This window comes from Diabrotica virgifera, chromosome 3 (genome assembly GCF_917563875.1).
Source record: "Diabrotica virgifera virgifera chromosome 3, PGI_DIABVI_V3a".
Lineage (NCBI taxonomy): Eukaryota > Metazoa > Arthropoda > Insecta > Coleoptera > Chrysomelidae > Diabrotica > Diabrotica virgifera.
Genome location: NC_065445.1, coordinates 62,198,799 through 62,217,072, shown reverse-complemented (window position 1 = coordinate 62,217,072; position 18,274 = coordinate 62,198,799). Strand labels below are relative to the sequence as shown.

Here is an 18,274-nt window from a genome sequence, read left to right as displayed (position 1 = left end):
ATTTAATTTTAAGTGAATTCAGTGAATTTAATTTAGTTCTGGTACCACTATTATTATGCGATGAAGAAGGCAGTGTTGTCGATTTCCTGTCGAATAAACCTTGCAATTGTTATTGTTTCACTTAATAATTCTCGTTTTTACAGTTGCATTTTTGATGCTCTTGTTCATAATATTGATTTTTTATAATATTAAAAACATAATTTATTATTCTTCAATTTCAAAAATTGGCTGTTCTCTTAAAATTGCCGCCCCTAAATTCGCCGCCCTGGGCGGCCGCCCAGTTCGCCCACCCCTGGGGCCGGGCCTGTAAAACACAACAAAGTTTGCGACCGCTTATTAAAAACCCTCTTAACATCTTCGTGCTACGGCCCTGCCTCACATATCAATCAATGAAGACCTTATTGCGTAACGCGCATGCGATAATCGGTACGGAATTTACACGCATAGAATTCCGTCGCCGCCTTCTTGTTTTTTGGGTGTTTATATGGTTGTATGTCTGTGTGTTTTGTAGTGTTTTAGTGTTCATTTGTTTATTAATTAATTTTCACATAGAATGACGTGGGGATTTGTTACCTGTGGTCCCAACGAGGCACTGGTAATCTCAGGTAAATATAACCTTTTAATACAGATGTAAAAACTATAATAATTGCAATATCCTTGACGGTCGATAATTCCACTAATCAGCACAGTCTCTTATGTACTTATTATCAAATATGTTTTTTATTTATGTAAATAATGTTTTACTAAGATGAGTAGGTACATCTCAACATACACGTGAAAATAGTAATAAAATTGGGAGTGGCTATTGCAACTATTACACAATATTTAACACAATCACAATATTGAGGTTAAAGTTGTTATCAGTTTTTAGTTTGTTTTGTGTGATGTAGTATTTACTACTGTGATATTATATTTCACAAATTAAGCATAGTAATAAATAAATAAAACTAGAATAGAATTGATAATTTCAATATTTAATAGAAAAGGCACATCAAACATTTAGTTAATAGGTCTACAATGAATCAAAAATCTTCTTGTAGTTCCTTCTATTGGAGGCTGGATATCATATTATGGGCTATCAGGCTTTCATCACAGCTATCAGTACCTTCTTGGCGGCTGCCCTGAAAAGATCAACTGAGCTGCAACTATATAATTTTCCTAAGTTTCTCAGCCAGGAATTTCTTTGTGTTGCTAAGGATCTTTTACCGTTAATTTTACCTTGCTTTATGAGTCTTAATAGGCATCTCATATTTCGCACCTCTGGTAATGTGACTTAAATATTCCAGCTTTCTTGTTTTGATGTTTTTTATGACCCGCAATCCTTTTGCAGCCTCCTTAACACTTCTGAATTTGTAAATCGTTGGATCCATGGTATTTTCAAAATCCTTCTATAGCACCACATCTCAAATGCTTCCAACTTCTTTATATTATCCACCTTTAGTGTCCAGCTTTCCATTCCATACAACAAAGTCAAGAACATGTAGCATCTTAAAGCTCTTATCCTAAGCACCAAAGGAAGGTCTCGATTAACAATTTTTTTTTCATTTTTATAAATGCTTGTCTTGCAGTTTCAATATGTGTCTTGATTTCTTTACCTTGGTCATTGTTTTCATTTACCCAGGTTCCCAGATATTTGTAGTTATTCACTCTTTCTACTTGTTTCCCTTGATATCTAGTCTTCCTATTGTATGTTGCCTAGAAATAATCATGAACTTGGTTTTCTTAGGCGCAGCACATATGGTGAAACGAAACCCTTTTGAAATTATTAGTTTGAAACTTGTTTGAATCATTTACCACACACACCCCAACCCCAAATCTTACAATCATTTCAGTTTTCTGTGAACAGATGTGTGTAAAATGTCTTGTTTAAGTGATGGAGCAGTGGTGGTTATGTATTTATATCTTCGACATAGAAAATAGAAGCAAAAGAAGAACTATGTGGATACATCCCTACATTGTACATTGAGAAGAATATGAGTTGTATGTGTGTGGCTGCCAAAGAAATACAAAAAACTGATAGAAAATTCATGGATTGTTATCGTATGAGCAAAATGACATATCTTAAAATTGTTAAAATAATGACATTCCCGCTGTAAAAACGCAATACTAATATGAGTTAATGTGTGAGTTCTCAAGATCAGCTAATAATAACTCTTAGTATTTTAATAATACATACTTGTATTTTAAAATATTTATTTATATCAATGATTAAAATAAGAATGATGAAGTGTTAAAATCAAATAATCTTTATCAATATTGTTACTTATATATTAATATTAATATTAATTAAACATTAATGAGCATAGTCATTTTTAGGCATGCAACGCATTTATACTGTTTTCAAAGTTCTTGTCTTGGTTCACAGAAGGGTAATCTATAGAATTTGATAGGATTCCTGTTGATATTCCATTTTGTTGTACCCACAAAGACGCGAAATCCAATGAAACACAAACACAAGTTTCCTGCACACCGGTTTGAACAAAACTGATCTGTATGTGTATCAAACCGTCGGTTTGAATCAGTCAAAATAGTTGCATCATGTGTGGTCTCTCATAGGCGTCTATGGCACAAACTCCAAAGTAACTGAGGGTTGCAGTTTCGTTACATTTGCGTTTCACTGTATGTGCTGGCCCTTAACGTTCATTTGTAGTCCATATTTTGTACTGACTTGATGTAATCTATTTACTAAGCGTTGCAGTGCTTCTAGATGTCTGCAAAAATAGAGGGGTTGTCTGCTAATCTTATGTTGTTCAAGATTTTTCAGTTAATTGATAGACCCTGTTCTTCCTTTGATATTGCTTCCTTAAAAATAGCTTAGCCATACAGATTGTATAACAATGGGGACAACATGCAACCCTGCACAATACTTCTTTTGATTCCAGCACAGGTTGACAATAACCCGTATATCTTGACTGTCCACATTCTTTTCTTTTAACAGTTCTATGAGTTTTTGCTCTCATACCATATCAAAAACATTTTGATAATCTATAAGAGCCCGCGCAGACTGCAGACTTTTTATCGGCCGATAGTTTAGTCGGCTTCTTAATCAGTATAGTGAGAGGTATGCAGATGCGCACATTACACCGATTCAGTCTTGGCCGACAAAAAAGTTTGATGGGCTTACCCATCATGGACAGCCCAACACAACTAAACTATCGGCAGATTAGAAAGTCTGCAGTTTGAAGGGGCTCTAAAGCAGACAGAGGTACTGGTTCATATCAAGTCGTCCTTGCGAGAGAATGTTAAAAGCGAACAGAGCCTCTCTGGTTCCTAGCTCCCTCTGAATCCAAAATGGGTGTCATCTATATCTTCTTTTATTTTTTTGTATAGTCTTCCATGCAGTATTTTGAGGAATATCTGAAGTGTATGGCTTATTAAGAATATCTTTCAGTACTGGGAGCATTATTTTCCATGTAGTGACTTTGCGTTAGTGTTACAAACAAGGACAAACTCGGAATAAAAAATGTAGGATGCTAATTTGAGGCAGTTCCGATGATATTAATTAACAAGTAAAAGTTGTAGATATATGATAAAAAATATAAATATGTAAACAATGATTTCAAAATTCTCTAACATTTTAATCGCAATAAAAAAATGCTTGTTTTAACAGCAGTTATTTTTAAACATTTCAATCAGTCTTTATTAAAACAAGTATATCAATTGGCTATATTGTGGAATATTTCTCCCAGATTAAAAAGTATACTGACAAATATTAAACCTGAATTGAAAACAAGCTTATGTTTATTTTTTTTAAACCACAATATAAATACATCACTAGTAACAAAAGTCTTGTATTAATTATTATTATTGTGTAAAACAGTGTAAATTATGTTTCCATAATGATTACTACCTCAATAAACTTAATGAATGAGGCATGATGGACCTAATAGAGTAGACTCCCTCTATATCGAGAACTGATATGGCAACCTAATTACCTTGTTATAAGCGGATCTCGTTATATCAGACAACAATAATATTGTGCATACCATCACCACTGAAATGTTGTTATGCCTCTTCCATAGTTTATTAGGTGTCCATGGCGGATCCACAACAGTCAAACTCAGCCATCGTAAATTGTAAATTTTCTACAATATTCAATATCTGTCAATAGATAAACAAGAAAGAAGAAGTTTATTACAGGCGGTGGATTTTATTACAGCACTGGTCTCGTTAAGCACACAGATGTTGGGCATTAACAGCATGCAGTATACACGCAGTTGGGGTATTTATTTATGGTCATCACCACACCAAAAAGAGGTAAAGAAACATATTCTTCGATTTATTTTTCCCCGTTATAACCAAATATGCCTCGTTATAGAGGTGTTATAGTTCAATAGGAATTTCATGGAACATCTAGTGTACCTCGTTATAAGTGAAACCTTGTAATATGTACCCGTATTCTTATAGTGAGAGTCTACTGTACTATCTACTGTACTCCCATGAGTTCTCTTCTAGCATTCCATTACCATCTACCCAAGATAAGGAACTAATCTGACTTGAGAATGAGACTTTGCTAAAACTGCATCAAGAAAATGGTTTTTCTGGAAACTTATTCAAAGATAGGCAATGTGGAGTAAAACCGGAAAAATTCCATTTTGTCTTTCAATTATCATTGTTTTTGATTTTTCTTTATTTATTTTCGTGTTTCTGATTTTTAGCTCTTCATACAATCTGTTTATGTTACCGTTAAAACCCGATTTCAGTTAAAACCCGAATTTACTAGGAAAAACTAGTTTTAACTATGCGCTTTAGACAATTCTAGTTTTAACTAGTCAAAACTAGATTTGACTGCTACATTCAGTTAAAACTAGAAATCCTGAACGGATTTCATTTAGAGTAATTTATACTAGTTCAAAGTAGCTTTTTTGGAATTACTGGCGAATACCAGTTAAAATTGTTGCAAGAGACAAATATGTATTACGGCTTGTTCGGGGTAGTGTTAATGACGAAGACGGTCGGTCGGTAGCAAAGTAGTGTGTGATTGTTTTGCATCGTTTTTATTGGTTATATTACACCACTGTGTATTATTCACCATTAGTAATAATATCGAAGATCAGATTGAGAGCAGAGTTATAAGTATGTGAAAAGAACGTGTTTTGGAAATGATTTTAAAAATGAAAGAGACAGAGAAGAAAGAAAGTCACTACAATGTACAGTACAATGAAAGTTAGCTTCTAAAATTGATCACATCAAATATTATGTACCTGTCGAAAATATTTTTGGCATAATTAAAGCTGTTAAAATGTTGCTATTTTTCATGGAAATCGGGATAGGTTGAAGACTGAAACCGCCAGGAAATAGGCAAATATAACTTTTTATTGATATGATCAATACTTTTATACCAATTTGTGAAACCTGCCAACGGAAGAAGAGTAAAAATATAAAAACGAAGAGATGAGGCCTTGTGTCCAAACCTATATTGCATTCAGAAATGAATAGTCGCTGTCAGGTAGATTTGATCGATATGCAATCACAAGAGAATCGCATATAAACTAATCTATAATGCCTGGTTGAACCAACAGATCTTAAGCTCTACTTATAGATAGGGTCTCCTTGAGTATCATTTATGTTGCACCATAATTTTCGATTCTTACCTTATTATCAATTATATCTATTACTATATTATGATATTTTTATTATAATATAATATTATAATTATATTATTTTAATTCTTATGTTATTCTCGTCTTAAGCTTAAGATATGTTGGTGAAACCGGGCATAAATGAAATTCGTTCCCGATTTCTAGTTTTAACTGAATTTAGCAGTCAAATCTAGTTTTGACTAGATAAAACTAGAATTGTCTAAAGCGCTTAGTTAAAACTAGTTTTTCCTAGTAAATTCGGGTTTTAACTGAAATCGGGTTTTAACAGTAACATTTATATTTTCTTGTAATTGTTTTTCTGGCTCCCCAATGATCACCAGGTCGTCTATATAGCATAGTTCTGTTATTTGCATCATTCTCAACTTCCAATATCCTACATTATATTTTCTCCACTTGTTTTTGCATTTTTTTATTACATCATCTAGTACTAGGTTAAAGAGTAGTGGGCTCAGGATACAACCCTGTTTTAATCCAATGTTGTTGTCGAGTACTTTTGATTTTGCAATGTTTTTGACGGTGCTGAAAACGAAAATGAGATTTATTTTGAATTTCATGTGGGGGAACATTGTCAAAATCGCAATTTTACCCTAAAAATAAATAAAAATAAAATCACGTTTTTTGCGTTTACCTCGCTACAACTCTGTTCAATTTTAATATTTTTTTCTGAAATTTTTACAGGATATAGCTCTGACATTTCTGAAGACAACGGTACCTGTTTGAAGCTTTAATTCCTATTCTGATAAAGGTTATGAATTCTTTAAAGGAAAAGATGCGGATTTGTGCATTGCAAAGTTTAATTGAGACAAAAATTGAGTGACGAAATTTAAAATTTAGCCTTTTAATCACGTTTTTGTTAAAATAGAGAGTACAAAGAAGTTTTCTGGAAAACTTTAGATCAAAATGTTTTATAGAAAAAAAAATAGTGTAACTTTTATTATCGACATTAGAAATCCCCAATATAACGGTTATTTTTCGAGATACTGACCATGGGTGGTGAATGGCTAATGTTGGTCTTAGATTATGTTTTGACGGTGATGAAAACGAAAATGAAATTGATTTTAAATTTTAGGTGGGGAAATATTGTCAAAATCGCAATTTTACAATAAAAATAAAAAAAAGTGAAATTACGTTTTTTTGCGTTTAACTCGCTACAACTCTGGTCCATTTTAATATTTCTTTCCAAGGTTTGTACATTATATTTTTCTCACTTTTTTGAAGACAATGGTATCTGCTTTAAGCTTTTAGTCTTTTCCTAGTAAAAGTTATGAATTTTTAAAGTACAAGGAGCAGATTCGTGAATTGCAAAGTTTAATCGCGCAAAAGTTGAGCGCAAAATTTGAAATTTATGTTATTAATCACGTTTATGTTAAAACATAGAGTACAAAGAAGTTTTCTGACAATTTTTAATTTCAAATGTTTTATAGAACAAAAATGGCGCAACTTTTAATATAGACGTTATACATCCCCAAAATAACGTTTATTTTTCGAGATACTGACCATGGGCGGTGAATGGCTAATTTTGGTCTTGTTTTACGTTTTCGATGGTGCTGACAATGAAAAGAAAAAGAGGTTTATTTTGAATTTTATGTGAAGGAACATTGTCAAAATCGCAATTTTAACCTAAAAATGAAAAAAAAATGAAGTCACGAATTTTTACGTTTAACTCGCTACAACTCTGTTCCATTTTAATATTTTTTTCTGAAATTTATACAACATATATTTCTCACCTTTGTGAAGACTATGAAAGCAACTGCTGTCTTTCAGTCTTTTCTTCATAAAAGTTATGAATTTTAAAAAATCAAAGATGCATATTCGTGAATTACAAAGTTAAATCGCAAAAATTTAGTGACAAAATTTAAAATTTATCTATTTGATTATGTTGATGTTAAACCATAGAGTTCAAAGAAGTTTTATGTGGAGTTTTAGATCTAGATGTGTTATAGAAAAAATATGGCGCAACTTTTGATTTTAAGAAAAACGTGGTTTAATTTTTTTTATTTTTAAGGCACAATTGCTATTTTGACCATAACCCACCTAAAATTCAAAATAAACTTGATTTTCGTTTTCAGCACCATTAAAATCATAAAGTAAGACCAAAATTAGCCATTGACCACCAATGATCAGTATCTCGAAAAATTAGCGTTATTTTTGGGATTTATAACGCCGATGTTAAAAGTTGCACCATTTTTTTCTATAAAATATTTTGATCCAAAACTTTCCAGAAAACTTCTTTTTTACTCATGTTTTAAAAAAAAATTCAATTTAAAATCTATATTTCAAATTTTGTCAGTCAAATTTTGTGATTAAACTTTGCAATTCACGAATCTGTACCTTGTACTTTAAAAGATTCATAACTTTTACTAGAATAAGACTAAAAGATTAAAGCAGAAACCATTTTCTTCAAAAAAGTGAGGGATATAGATATAGTGTATAAATTTTAGAAAAAAATATTAAAACGGAGTAGAGTTGTAGCGAGCTAAACGCAAAAAACGTGATTTATTTTTTTTTATTTTTATGGTACAATTGCAATTTTGACAATATTCCCCCACCTCTAATTTAAAATAAATTTCATTTTCGTTTTCATCACGGTCAAAAACATACTCTAAATCCAAAATTAGCCATTCATCACCCATGGTCAGTATCTCGAAAAATAAGCGTTATATTGGGGATTTCTAATGTCGACATTAAAGGTTGCACTCTTTTTTTTTTCTATAAAACATTTTGATCTAAAACTTACCAGAAAACTTCGTCACACAACTTTTGCGATTAAACTTTGCAATGCACCAATCCGCACCTATTCCTTTAAAAAATTCATAACCTTTATCAGAAAAGTTTGAAACAGGTACAGTTGTCTTGAGAAATATTATAACTATATACTGTAAAAATTTCAGAAAAAAATATTAAAATAGAACAGCGTTGTAGTGAGGTAAACACAAAAAATCGTGATTTATTTTTTTTAATTTTTAGGATAAAATTGCTATTTTGACAATGTTCCCCCACACAAAATTCAAAATAAACCTCATTTTCATTTTCAGCACCATCCAATACATAAAGTAAGACTAAAATCAGCAATTCACCGCCCATGGTCAGTATCTCGAAAAATAAGCATTTTTTTGGGGAATGTATAACGTCTATATATTAAAAGTTGCACCATTTTTTTTTCTATGAAACATTTGTATTCAAAACTTTCCAGAAAACTTCTTTGTCCTCTATGTTTTAACATAAACGTGATTATTAATATAAAATCACATAAAGTGATTATCAAATTTCGTCACTCAACTTTTGCGATTAAACTTTGCAATTCACGAATCTGCACCTTGTACTTTAAAAAATTCGTAACTTTTACTAGAATAAGACTAAAAGCTTGAAACAGATACATTTTTGTCTTCAGAAAAGTGAGAAATATAATATACTGTACAAACTTTAGAAAAAATATTAAAATGGACCAGAGTTGTAGCGACTTAAACGCAAAAAATGTGATTTTTTTATTTTTAGGGTAAAATTGCGATTTTGATAATATTCGCCCACCTAAAATTTAAAATAAATTTCATTATCATTTTCAACACCGCCAAAAACATAATGTAAGATCAAAATTAGCCATTCACCACCCATGGTCAATATCTCGAAAAATAAACGTTTTTTGGGGATTTCTAAAGTCGACATTAAAAGTTGCAATATTTTTTTTCTATAAAACATTTTGATCTAATTCTTTCCAGAAACATCTTTGTACTCATTCAACATAAATGTGATTAAAAAGCTAAATTTCATATTCCGTCACTCAACTTTTGCGATTAAACTTTGCAATGCACAAATCTGCAATTTTTACTTTAAAAAATGCATAACCTTTATCAGAATAAGAACGAAAGCTTGAAGCAGGTATCGTTATCTTCATAAATGTAATAGTGTAAAAATTTCAGAAAAAAATATTAAAATGAAACAGAGTTGTAGCGAGGTAAACGCAAAAATACGTGATTATATTTTGTTTTATTTTTGGGGTAAAATTGCGATTTTGACAATGTTCCCCCACATAAAATTGAAAATAAACCTCATTTCCGTTTTCAGCACCATCAAAAACATACAGTAGGACTAAAATTGGCCATTCACCTCTCCGTGGTCAATATCTCGAGAAATACGCGTTTTTTGGGGGGTGTTCCGCTCGTCTATAAATTCATAATAAAAAATAACAGTTAACAAAACTTTAAAAACAGAAAGGCACATAACGTAAGCAGTTCTTATCGACACCCATAAGAGTTATTTGTCTACTAGGTAAACGGTATGCACAGCGCAACATAAGAGAGACGAGATTTTTAATGGAGGCTCTGTGATGTTTTGGGGTGGAATTTCCCTGAAAGTAATAAGGATTTGGTGTCTACGTGGAGGCTCTTTAAATAGCGAGAGGTACATTACGCATATATTTTTTCTTTTAACCCTCTTTTCCTTTCGCACTATATCTAGGAAATAATTTCATCTTAGTTATATGATAAGACATGGCCTCCTCACGCATCGCAGTCGTCAGTCAAAAGTCAAAACACATATTATGCCTCCTCTACACATCGGCAGACGCTTCCGCGGATGTATCATAACAGGCTGACCACACATCTGAAGGTCGTTCAGTCTGTGGCACTGAAATCCTTTGATCTGTGCTGAAAAAACCGACAAGTATCGGATGTGTTGCAGATGCGTCTGACACCGTGATAGGCATATATCCGCAGACGCATCTGCCGATGTGTAGTGGAGGCATTAAAGAGTAAAACCGTCCAGTTTCTTTGTTATTAAAGATATCAGAGAAATTAAAAAAAATTAAAGGTTCACAAAATATGAGACTACAACATGGTATCGATGCATAACCACCTTTTTACCTTTTCCTGCCTACAGGATGTCTCAAACCGTTGTTTCGGTTAAAACACATGTTAAATTACAAAACCGTCTATTTTCTTTGTTTCTAAAGATATCAGGCACATTCAAAAAACAAAATGTTCACAAAGCATAAGACTACAATACGATTCCAATGTATACTCAGATTTATACCTCGTCCTCCCTACAGTGTGTTTCAAACTTAACATAAGAAAAACATTTCTATTCTTCCACCCTGTATAAGTACAAAAAATAAGTTTGAGTAAATATTTGCACAACTCTATAAATATTAAAGAAATATCTAAAATAATAAAAAAAAAATGATCGGAAATCGTTAACCCGTTCACGAAAAAATCAACAAAAATTAGCCGAAAATAGGTCGATTTTTATTTTTAAATTATGATATTCTGGCATATATGTCATAATAGTAACGTCATCCATCTGGGTGTGATGACGTAATCGATGATTTTTTAAATGAGAATAGGGGTCATGTGCTAGCTCATTTGAAAGATTATTCAATTCTATATTCAGTAATATAAACATTTACATAATGATTTATAGAGGGTGTCCAAAAAAAATTTTAATTAAATTATTTGACAAAAAAAAAAGAATAATATGTAATTTATTTAATTCAAAATACATTTTACAGTGGCCCGAAAATAGAAAAAAATGTTTGTATCACAAATAAACATTGCTTTTCGATTAAATTCAATGTCCAAGCCAGCTCCCGTCAGCCACCTGCTTATTGGAAGTTTGAACATTTAATTTAAGCGAAAAGAAATGCTTATTTGTAAAATATACATTTTTTTCTGATTTCTGACAGCAATAAAATGTATTTTGAATTGCCCCGTATGTACAACCTCTTATAGGTAATACAACCCCGTATTACCTCTTAAAACCCACCAATTTTCCTTTGCATATCTCAACCGGTTTTAGAGCAATAAATAAATCGTCAGTTTGTAAGAAAAATTTCAACACCCCCTATCCGACGGAACATTTGCGGACATACGTTTATAAAGCAAATTGTCATTATTTTTTCATGCAGAATTACCCCTTAAAGTTTGCCATACTTATTTAAAAACCTGTATTGATGAAAAACAAGGCTAGTTGTTAAAGTACATACCTACCTTTTTTATAGAATAGAATAGAATAGAAATATGCTTTATTGTCATGAAAAATTTAACAATTTTATAGACAAAGCTTACAAGAATCATAAATAAGAACAATAACAAATACAATTTACTAAAATGATATAAATCGTCTATATAAATAAAAGTAATGAAGAGAAACAAAAAAAAACAATAACAATCTATTGCAAAATTTAAAAAAAAAATTTGCAAATTGCATATTCTACCTTAAGAAATTTAATAAGTTAAGTTAATTTAATAAGTTAAGTTAAGCTGCTGCATATGACACTCAAATATAGATTAAGATTATACTTATAAATAAGAATACTGTACTTTCTTAGTTATTGGTTAAGAAACTCTGCTGTTGAATAATATGGTCTTTCAGATAAATAGGCTTTAGTCATTTTACGGAACTTGGGGAAAGATGTTGCAGATTTAAGTTGTAGAGGGAGATGGTTGTAAAGTTTTTTTGCAGAATATAATATAGATTTCTTTACTAACTCACTGGACGGGATCGGTAAATAGATGTCAAAGGTAGAATTTCTGGTGGAATAGTCATGTCTAGGTCTTGCTGGAAAGACATGTAGATGTTTACGAATTAAGCAAACAGTTTCTAAAATATATAAAGAAGGTAGTGTTAGAATCCTGTGATCTTTGAAGTAGCTTCTGCAATGTGTTGTTCTTCTGAGGCCAAACAGATATCTTATTGCTCTTTTTTGTAATTTAAAAATAACATCAGTTTGGGCAGCCGTACCAGAACCCCAAAAAGGGAGACCATATCGAAGATCTGACTCGAACAAAGAAAAATATGTTATTTTGGAAGAGGCTAAATTAATTTCCTTCGAAACAGATCTTATTGCAAAGCAAGCTGAGGATAGTTTCTTGCTTAACACATCAATATGAAGGGACCATTTCAGATTGCTATCTAAAAAAATACCAAGAAACTTAACAGAATCAACGATACTGATCTGGCTGTTATGAAGAGGTAAGGGTTGAAGAGCTCCTTTATAGGACAATGCTACTGTTTTATCTACGTTAAAAGAGAGTAAATTTGAATCGGACCAAGATTTTATTGTAAGTAGATCAGAAGTTATAGTAGCATGAAGAGTTGCGATATTTGAGTTGCTCCAAGTGATACTGGTATCATCAGCAAAAAGAAAAACTTTTCCATCGATTTTTAAGCTAGTGATGTCATTAATAAAGATAAGGAAAAGTAGAGGACCCAATACTGAACCTTGTGGTACCCCACATACAACATTTTTGAGACTAGAGTCTGTATCATCTGCTCTAACCAGTTGTTTCCTATTATCCAAGTAAGATTGAAACCAGTTCGAAGAAATACTTCGAATTCCGTAGAAATCTAGTTTTTTTATCAAAATGTCGTGATTCACACAATCAAAAGCTTTGGCATAATCACAAAAAACAGTGGCAGTGTGCAGATTATTGTTTAATGCTTGATAAACCTCATGTAGTACAGAAAACATGGCATCTGTGGTACATTTATTATTTAAAAAGCCGAACTGATTTTGTGATAAAATATTGTTATCAACGAGAAAGGACATAAGTCGGGCTTTTATGAGTCTCTCAATAATTTTGGAGAGTACCGGTAGTAATGCAATAGGTCTATAATTGCAGGCATTTGATTTTTCACCACCCTTATGAAAAGGAATAATGATGGCCGTCTTTAGGCACTCTGGAAATTTACCTTTCTCAAAAGAATCATTAATTAGAGAGATAAGGACTCCCAACACACTGTCTGGGAGATTTGAGAAAATTTTTATGGATAGTCCATCGGTACTACAGGAAGATTTGCTTTTGATATTATTGATTGTCTGAATCAGTTCAGATTTATCAACCGGTCTTATAAAGAATGAATTCGAGACCTTTCCTGAATTAGCGAGATAGGAAATGGGATCTTGTTGTGACACAATAGTTGATGTTATATTTTACTCACATTAACAAAGTATTCATTTAGATTTTCTGGGTCTGGAAGGGAAAAAGTTTGAGCTGTGTGAGTTTTATTACGAAGATCGTTTATTATGGACCAAGTTTCTTTTGCAACACTTTTAGAGCTTCTCAGACGATTTTGATAGTACAATTTTTTAGCTGATTTTATAAGTTTTAAATAGATTGCCCTGTACTTGGTGATATATTCAGTAACAGAGACGTTGGTAGTAAATTTCTTGATGTACAGTAGTGAACGCATATTTTTGGCTGATATGCGGGCACCTTTTATTATCCAACATAAACTAATGAATAAAAAAACAATGTTAAGAAAACATGGGGCTATAGTTGGGTTTTAATTTCAGTATATATAAATGAGTCAGATTAAATAAATTATTAGAAGAATTTCTTACTAAACAACAACATTTTTGTTTAATTTAGTAGGTATTATTATTTTGTATTTTGACAACGACACCCGACTTGGGCGTCGAAACGTTAATAAAATCATTTTTTTTTTGGTAAAATTGTGGCTTATTTTCCATTGAAAATAGTGGATTATAAAAATGCCACAAGGAAATAGCTTCAGAACAACATTAATTTCAGTATTTTATAAATGCTAGAATATTCCACAGGGTGACGCGAACTTTGAGAAAAAATCAGTTTGATTGGTACACACGGTATACAATGACAATTTACCTGTCTAGCAACAATATTATTACAGCGATATTAGTAAAGAATAATGCTATAACATGTTAAAAAAATCACTTAAATCGGACAACAGGTTTAGGAAATTCGAGACATAATTATTTTTAATTAATAGTCAAAAAACTTTTCGGGATAATCATACAAAGGTAAATACCAGTTGACAATTTTCTCTATCTACTCATGTTTTAACTGTCTCCGAGAATCAAAGCTCGCATTGACATACCTCGATGAGTACAGCATTTATAAATATGAAAACGACCCTATACTTCGATGCAATATACATCAAAATACGATCCGGCCGGTCTGATGGTGTATTTTCTCGTTATTGCAGTTGGAGCGGATACGTGGACGATATATAAAGGACTAATAAAAGCCATCGAAGCTTTTGAAATATGGACATTTCGCAGAATGTGTCGTATTTCTTGGATCGATAGAATCAGTAATGTGCATCGATTGAAAAGTACACAAGCGGAAAAAAATGCCTCCGGGTCGTTTTGTGAAAAACATCAAACGCTATTGTATTGTGTTTGTGTACGTTCCACAGTAAGTCAAATACGTCATACCAATACGAAAGGATGATATTAGAAAATCAAAATAATTGTATAATATTATCCAGTATGAGCCCTAACAACAATTTAATGTGACAAACCCATTTTTCATTAGGGATAGGGATATTTGTGTTATTTTAAGTGTAGTTCTTTTAGAAATAATACCTATCTACTGTTCAATGGACAAGTTTTTTTGAATTTAGCTTAAATGTCTCGACAACTAAGGCCATTAGCATGGTACGGTTGATTTCACAATCAGATGGAATGTGTATTGAGTAAATGTCTTGTTACTTAGTAAAGTCGACTTCATTGTCTTTACCAAGAGACGCGTATTTTATAGAGGGATTGTCGAACTTTGGCGGAGCCTCTGGTGAGTACCGATCTCACAAGTATACCCGCTCTTCCCTTAACAATTGATGGAGCGATGGAGCTATACACCAGCGTATTCCAATCTAAGTAGCGGATTCATTTAGAATTTTAAACTACTACCGTAGCCTTTTTGTTTTTTGAACAGGTTTTTTTCAACAGGAAAGCAAATGCGATTCGGCCGCCTGCACAGTGGTCCAAAATCCCAAAAAGCTGACCAAAAGTATAAAAAATTCGACTTTTCGAGAATATTGTTACATTTTCTAAAAGAGAATTACATTCCCTATTCAGTGTTGTCAACCCTAGATCTATATCTCCTTTACCTGAATTTCCAGTTCAGTTCAAAGTTTATCTTCGTACGGAACAGACGCGCAGTTGAGAACAACGGATATTTTATACGCACAGTCTTGTGCGTGTATCTCGAAAACGAAGTACGCAAATTCAATTTTGTAAAATGGATTAGTGGAGCCATTTATAATAAAAGCCGACAATAACAAAATATTTGTATATGTGTTATAGCTGTCACTATCTGCCTCTCTGGTTTTGGAAGAAGTTTTTGTACAAGCGCTCTGCGCTATGAGTTTCAATATGAATCGTTAACATCGCAGAATAAACAAATCATGCCGCGGCATTCAGGTAGTTGTTATGTCTGAAGATCTTTAGTTATTTCAGGATCTTACTGTAAAATCGTAGATAAAAGGGTTAGGTACAGTATTATTGAAAAATAAAGTAAAAATTAGTTTTGACTTTCATATGATCAATAATAGAATTTAACGTTTCAATAAAAAATTGGCGGATTGCATCCAAAAAGTGTTGTTTCTCTAATATCCAATATAATGCACCAAATCACAAGGGTGTTATGATAATGGCAAAAGTTCATGGATTGGGCTTCGAATAGCTTTCTCATGCAGGCGCTTATCTAGAAATTCATAATAGAGGGGGGGGGCAGACTTACCTCAACAAATATTATATTTTCCAGATTTAGCCATACCTAAGGATAAAATACACTATATAATCCCAGATACCTACCGTATCAAAAGGATTGATAGACAATTCACGACTATTAATCTCACTGGTCGTTCTTTACCATAAAGAATAACCTTTCTACCATCAATGGGTAGGTACGCATGGATTATCTAGTAAAATACAAATTTTTATATCTTTATTGTATCGCAAATTTGAAACGTGATTTTTCATGAGATAAGGTTTATACCCAGTGTAATGTATTTGCATTTTAAAATATCATTTTTGTTATTCTTTGAATTGAGAAAAATATTTCCACAATATGGTTCCACCGGTACCCAAACCTATGCGCCTGCAGATTATTTTTCAGAGAAGGGTGTTTTATTAGATTTTATGGCATCTTTCAATTCTTTGGAAGCGGTTGTCGTGTAATTTAGTGTTGTACTGATGGCTGAAAGTTTAGAGTTAACAGAAAAAATAATAAATAATAAAAAAATACTTATAGACTAAATACAATAGGGGGTCCATGGACCCGTTGACCCCCCCCCCTGTATCCGCTCCTGTTCTCATGCATAATATTCTCCTGATTTGGTCCCTTCCGATTATTATGTATTGCCAAATCTGAAGCAATGGTTCGTAAATCAAAAATATCAGCTCGAACGAAGAGATAATGGTCGAAACAAACACATATTTTGCAGAGCTCCAGAATCGTATTATTCGGACAGCATAAAGAAGTTGGAAAATCTCTGGAATCGTTATATTGAGCTAAAAGCTAAAAGGAGAATATATCGAATAAAATAAATTTTTTGAAGTTATACTTCTTTAGGCGCTATAGGAAGTGAATGTAAATGTGCGTGATTTCTTCAAAAATGTTGGTCCTGGGCGCAGACACGTTATACGTTTGCTCTGATTGGGTGTTCAAATGACACGTCAAAATTATCCAATATGGCGGCTATGGGTAAACAAATGTGTTTTAGTTTTATCGCCGACCGTCATCAAAGTCATTCATCATTGTACTCATTTGCCCTCATCTGCGGCAGTAAAGTAATACTTTATTGTACTGAAAGAAGAATTTTACTTTACCTTCCGCGATTATTAATCAAATTAACCGAGATTGAATGTAAGAGGTCGATGGCAGTAATCGATTATTTATTTGAGTGAACTTAAAATTTATTTACTTTAATTATTAAAAATATTGTACAGAATTTACGTTATTATTAATTAAATTTATGTCAAAAAGTGAAATTCCGTAGTATTCTGTAATTATATTCATATATAATAAATCAAAACTTTACGGATTTAGTAATTATTCATAATTCATTCGATACATCAAGGGAAAAGCAACTGCGGAAGGATACAGTTCATAAACAATCACGTAACTATTAACGTTATTTTTAATTTTTGGAGTTAAAGTTAGTTTAATATTTAAATAAAAATGCAATTAAACTGTTTAAAATATATTTATTTCGTTGAAATCATAATAATAGAAGTGTAACTTCTTACGTGCGTACAAAGTACACACACTGGAAAATCATGTTTTTCATTTCAAATGAGGTCACTTATCAGACCATCTAGTATATTATAGAATATTATAGACTATTACAACGTCGACATATTTAATATGTTTAATATAATGGTGTTTAACTATTTCTCTATTATAATCAATAAAATTATAAATAATTTATAATGGAGGATTTTTAATTTTTAAAGTGCAGCTTCCATGAATATTTTTATCACGTGCTATTTTTATTACATAGCCTCTGAATCATAGGCGCACGAAATGTTAGTTATAAGTTGGAGGTCAATTAAAATAACCTGCTTAATTCGATTGTTTAAAATCCCGATCTTACTGTTCTATTGATAATATACAGGGTGTAACAAAAATACAGGTCATAAATTTAATCACATATCTGGGACCAAAAATAGTTCGATTGAACCTAACTTACCTTAGTACAAATGTGCACATAAAAAAAGTTATAGCCCTTTGAAGTTACAAAATGAAAATCGATTTTTTCCAATATATCGAAAACTATTAGAGATCTTTTATTGAAAATAGACATGTGGCATTCTTATGGTAGTAGTATCTTAAGAAAAAATTATAGTGAAATTTGGACACCCCATAAAAACTTTATGGGGGTTTTGTTCCTTTAAACCCCCCCAAACT

The 18,274-nt window shown here is 32.1% G+C and overlaps 1 protein-coding gene across 2 annotated transcripts in view; it reads left to right on the top strand.

Annotated features, from left to right (window-relative positions):
* Positions 1-405: 405 nt before the first annotated feature.
* Positions 406-18,274, top strand: part of LOC126881864 (flotillin-1) — a 92,458-nt gene continuing 74,589 nt past the window's right edge. The window contains exon 1 of one of the 2 annotated variants that reach the window (XM_050646504.1): positions 406-605. In XM_050646504.1, the coding sequence (XP_050502461.1) occupies positions 554-605 (52 nt within the window). In that variant the 5' untranslated portion in view covers positions 406-553. The remainder of the gene's footprint in view (positions 606-18,274) is intronic. The other variant, XM_050646505.1, reaches the window with a different exon arrangement.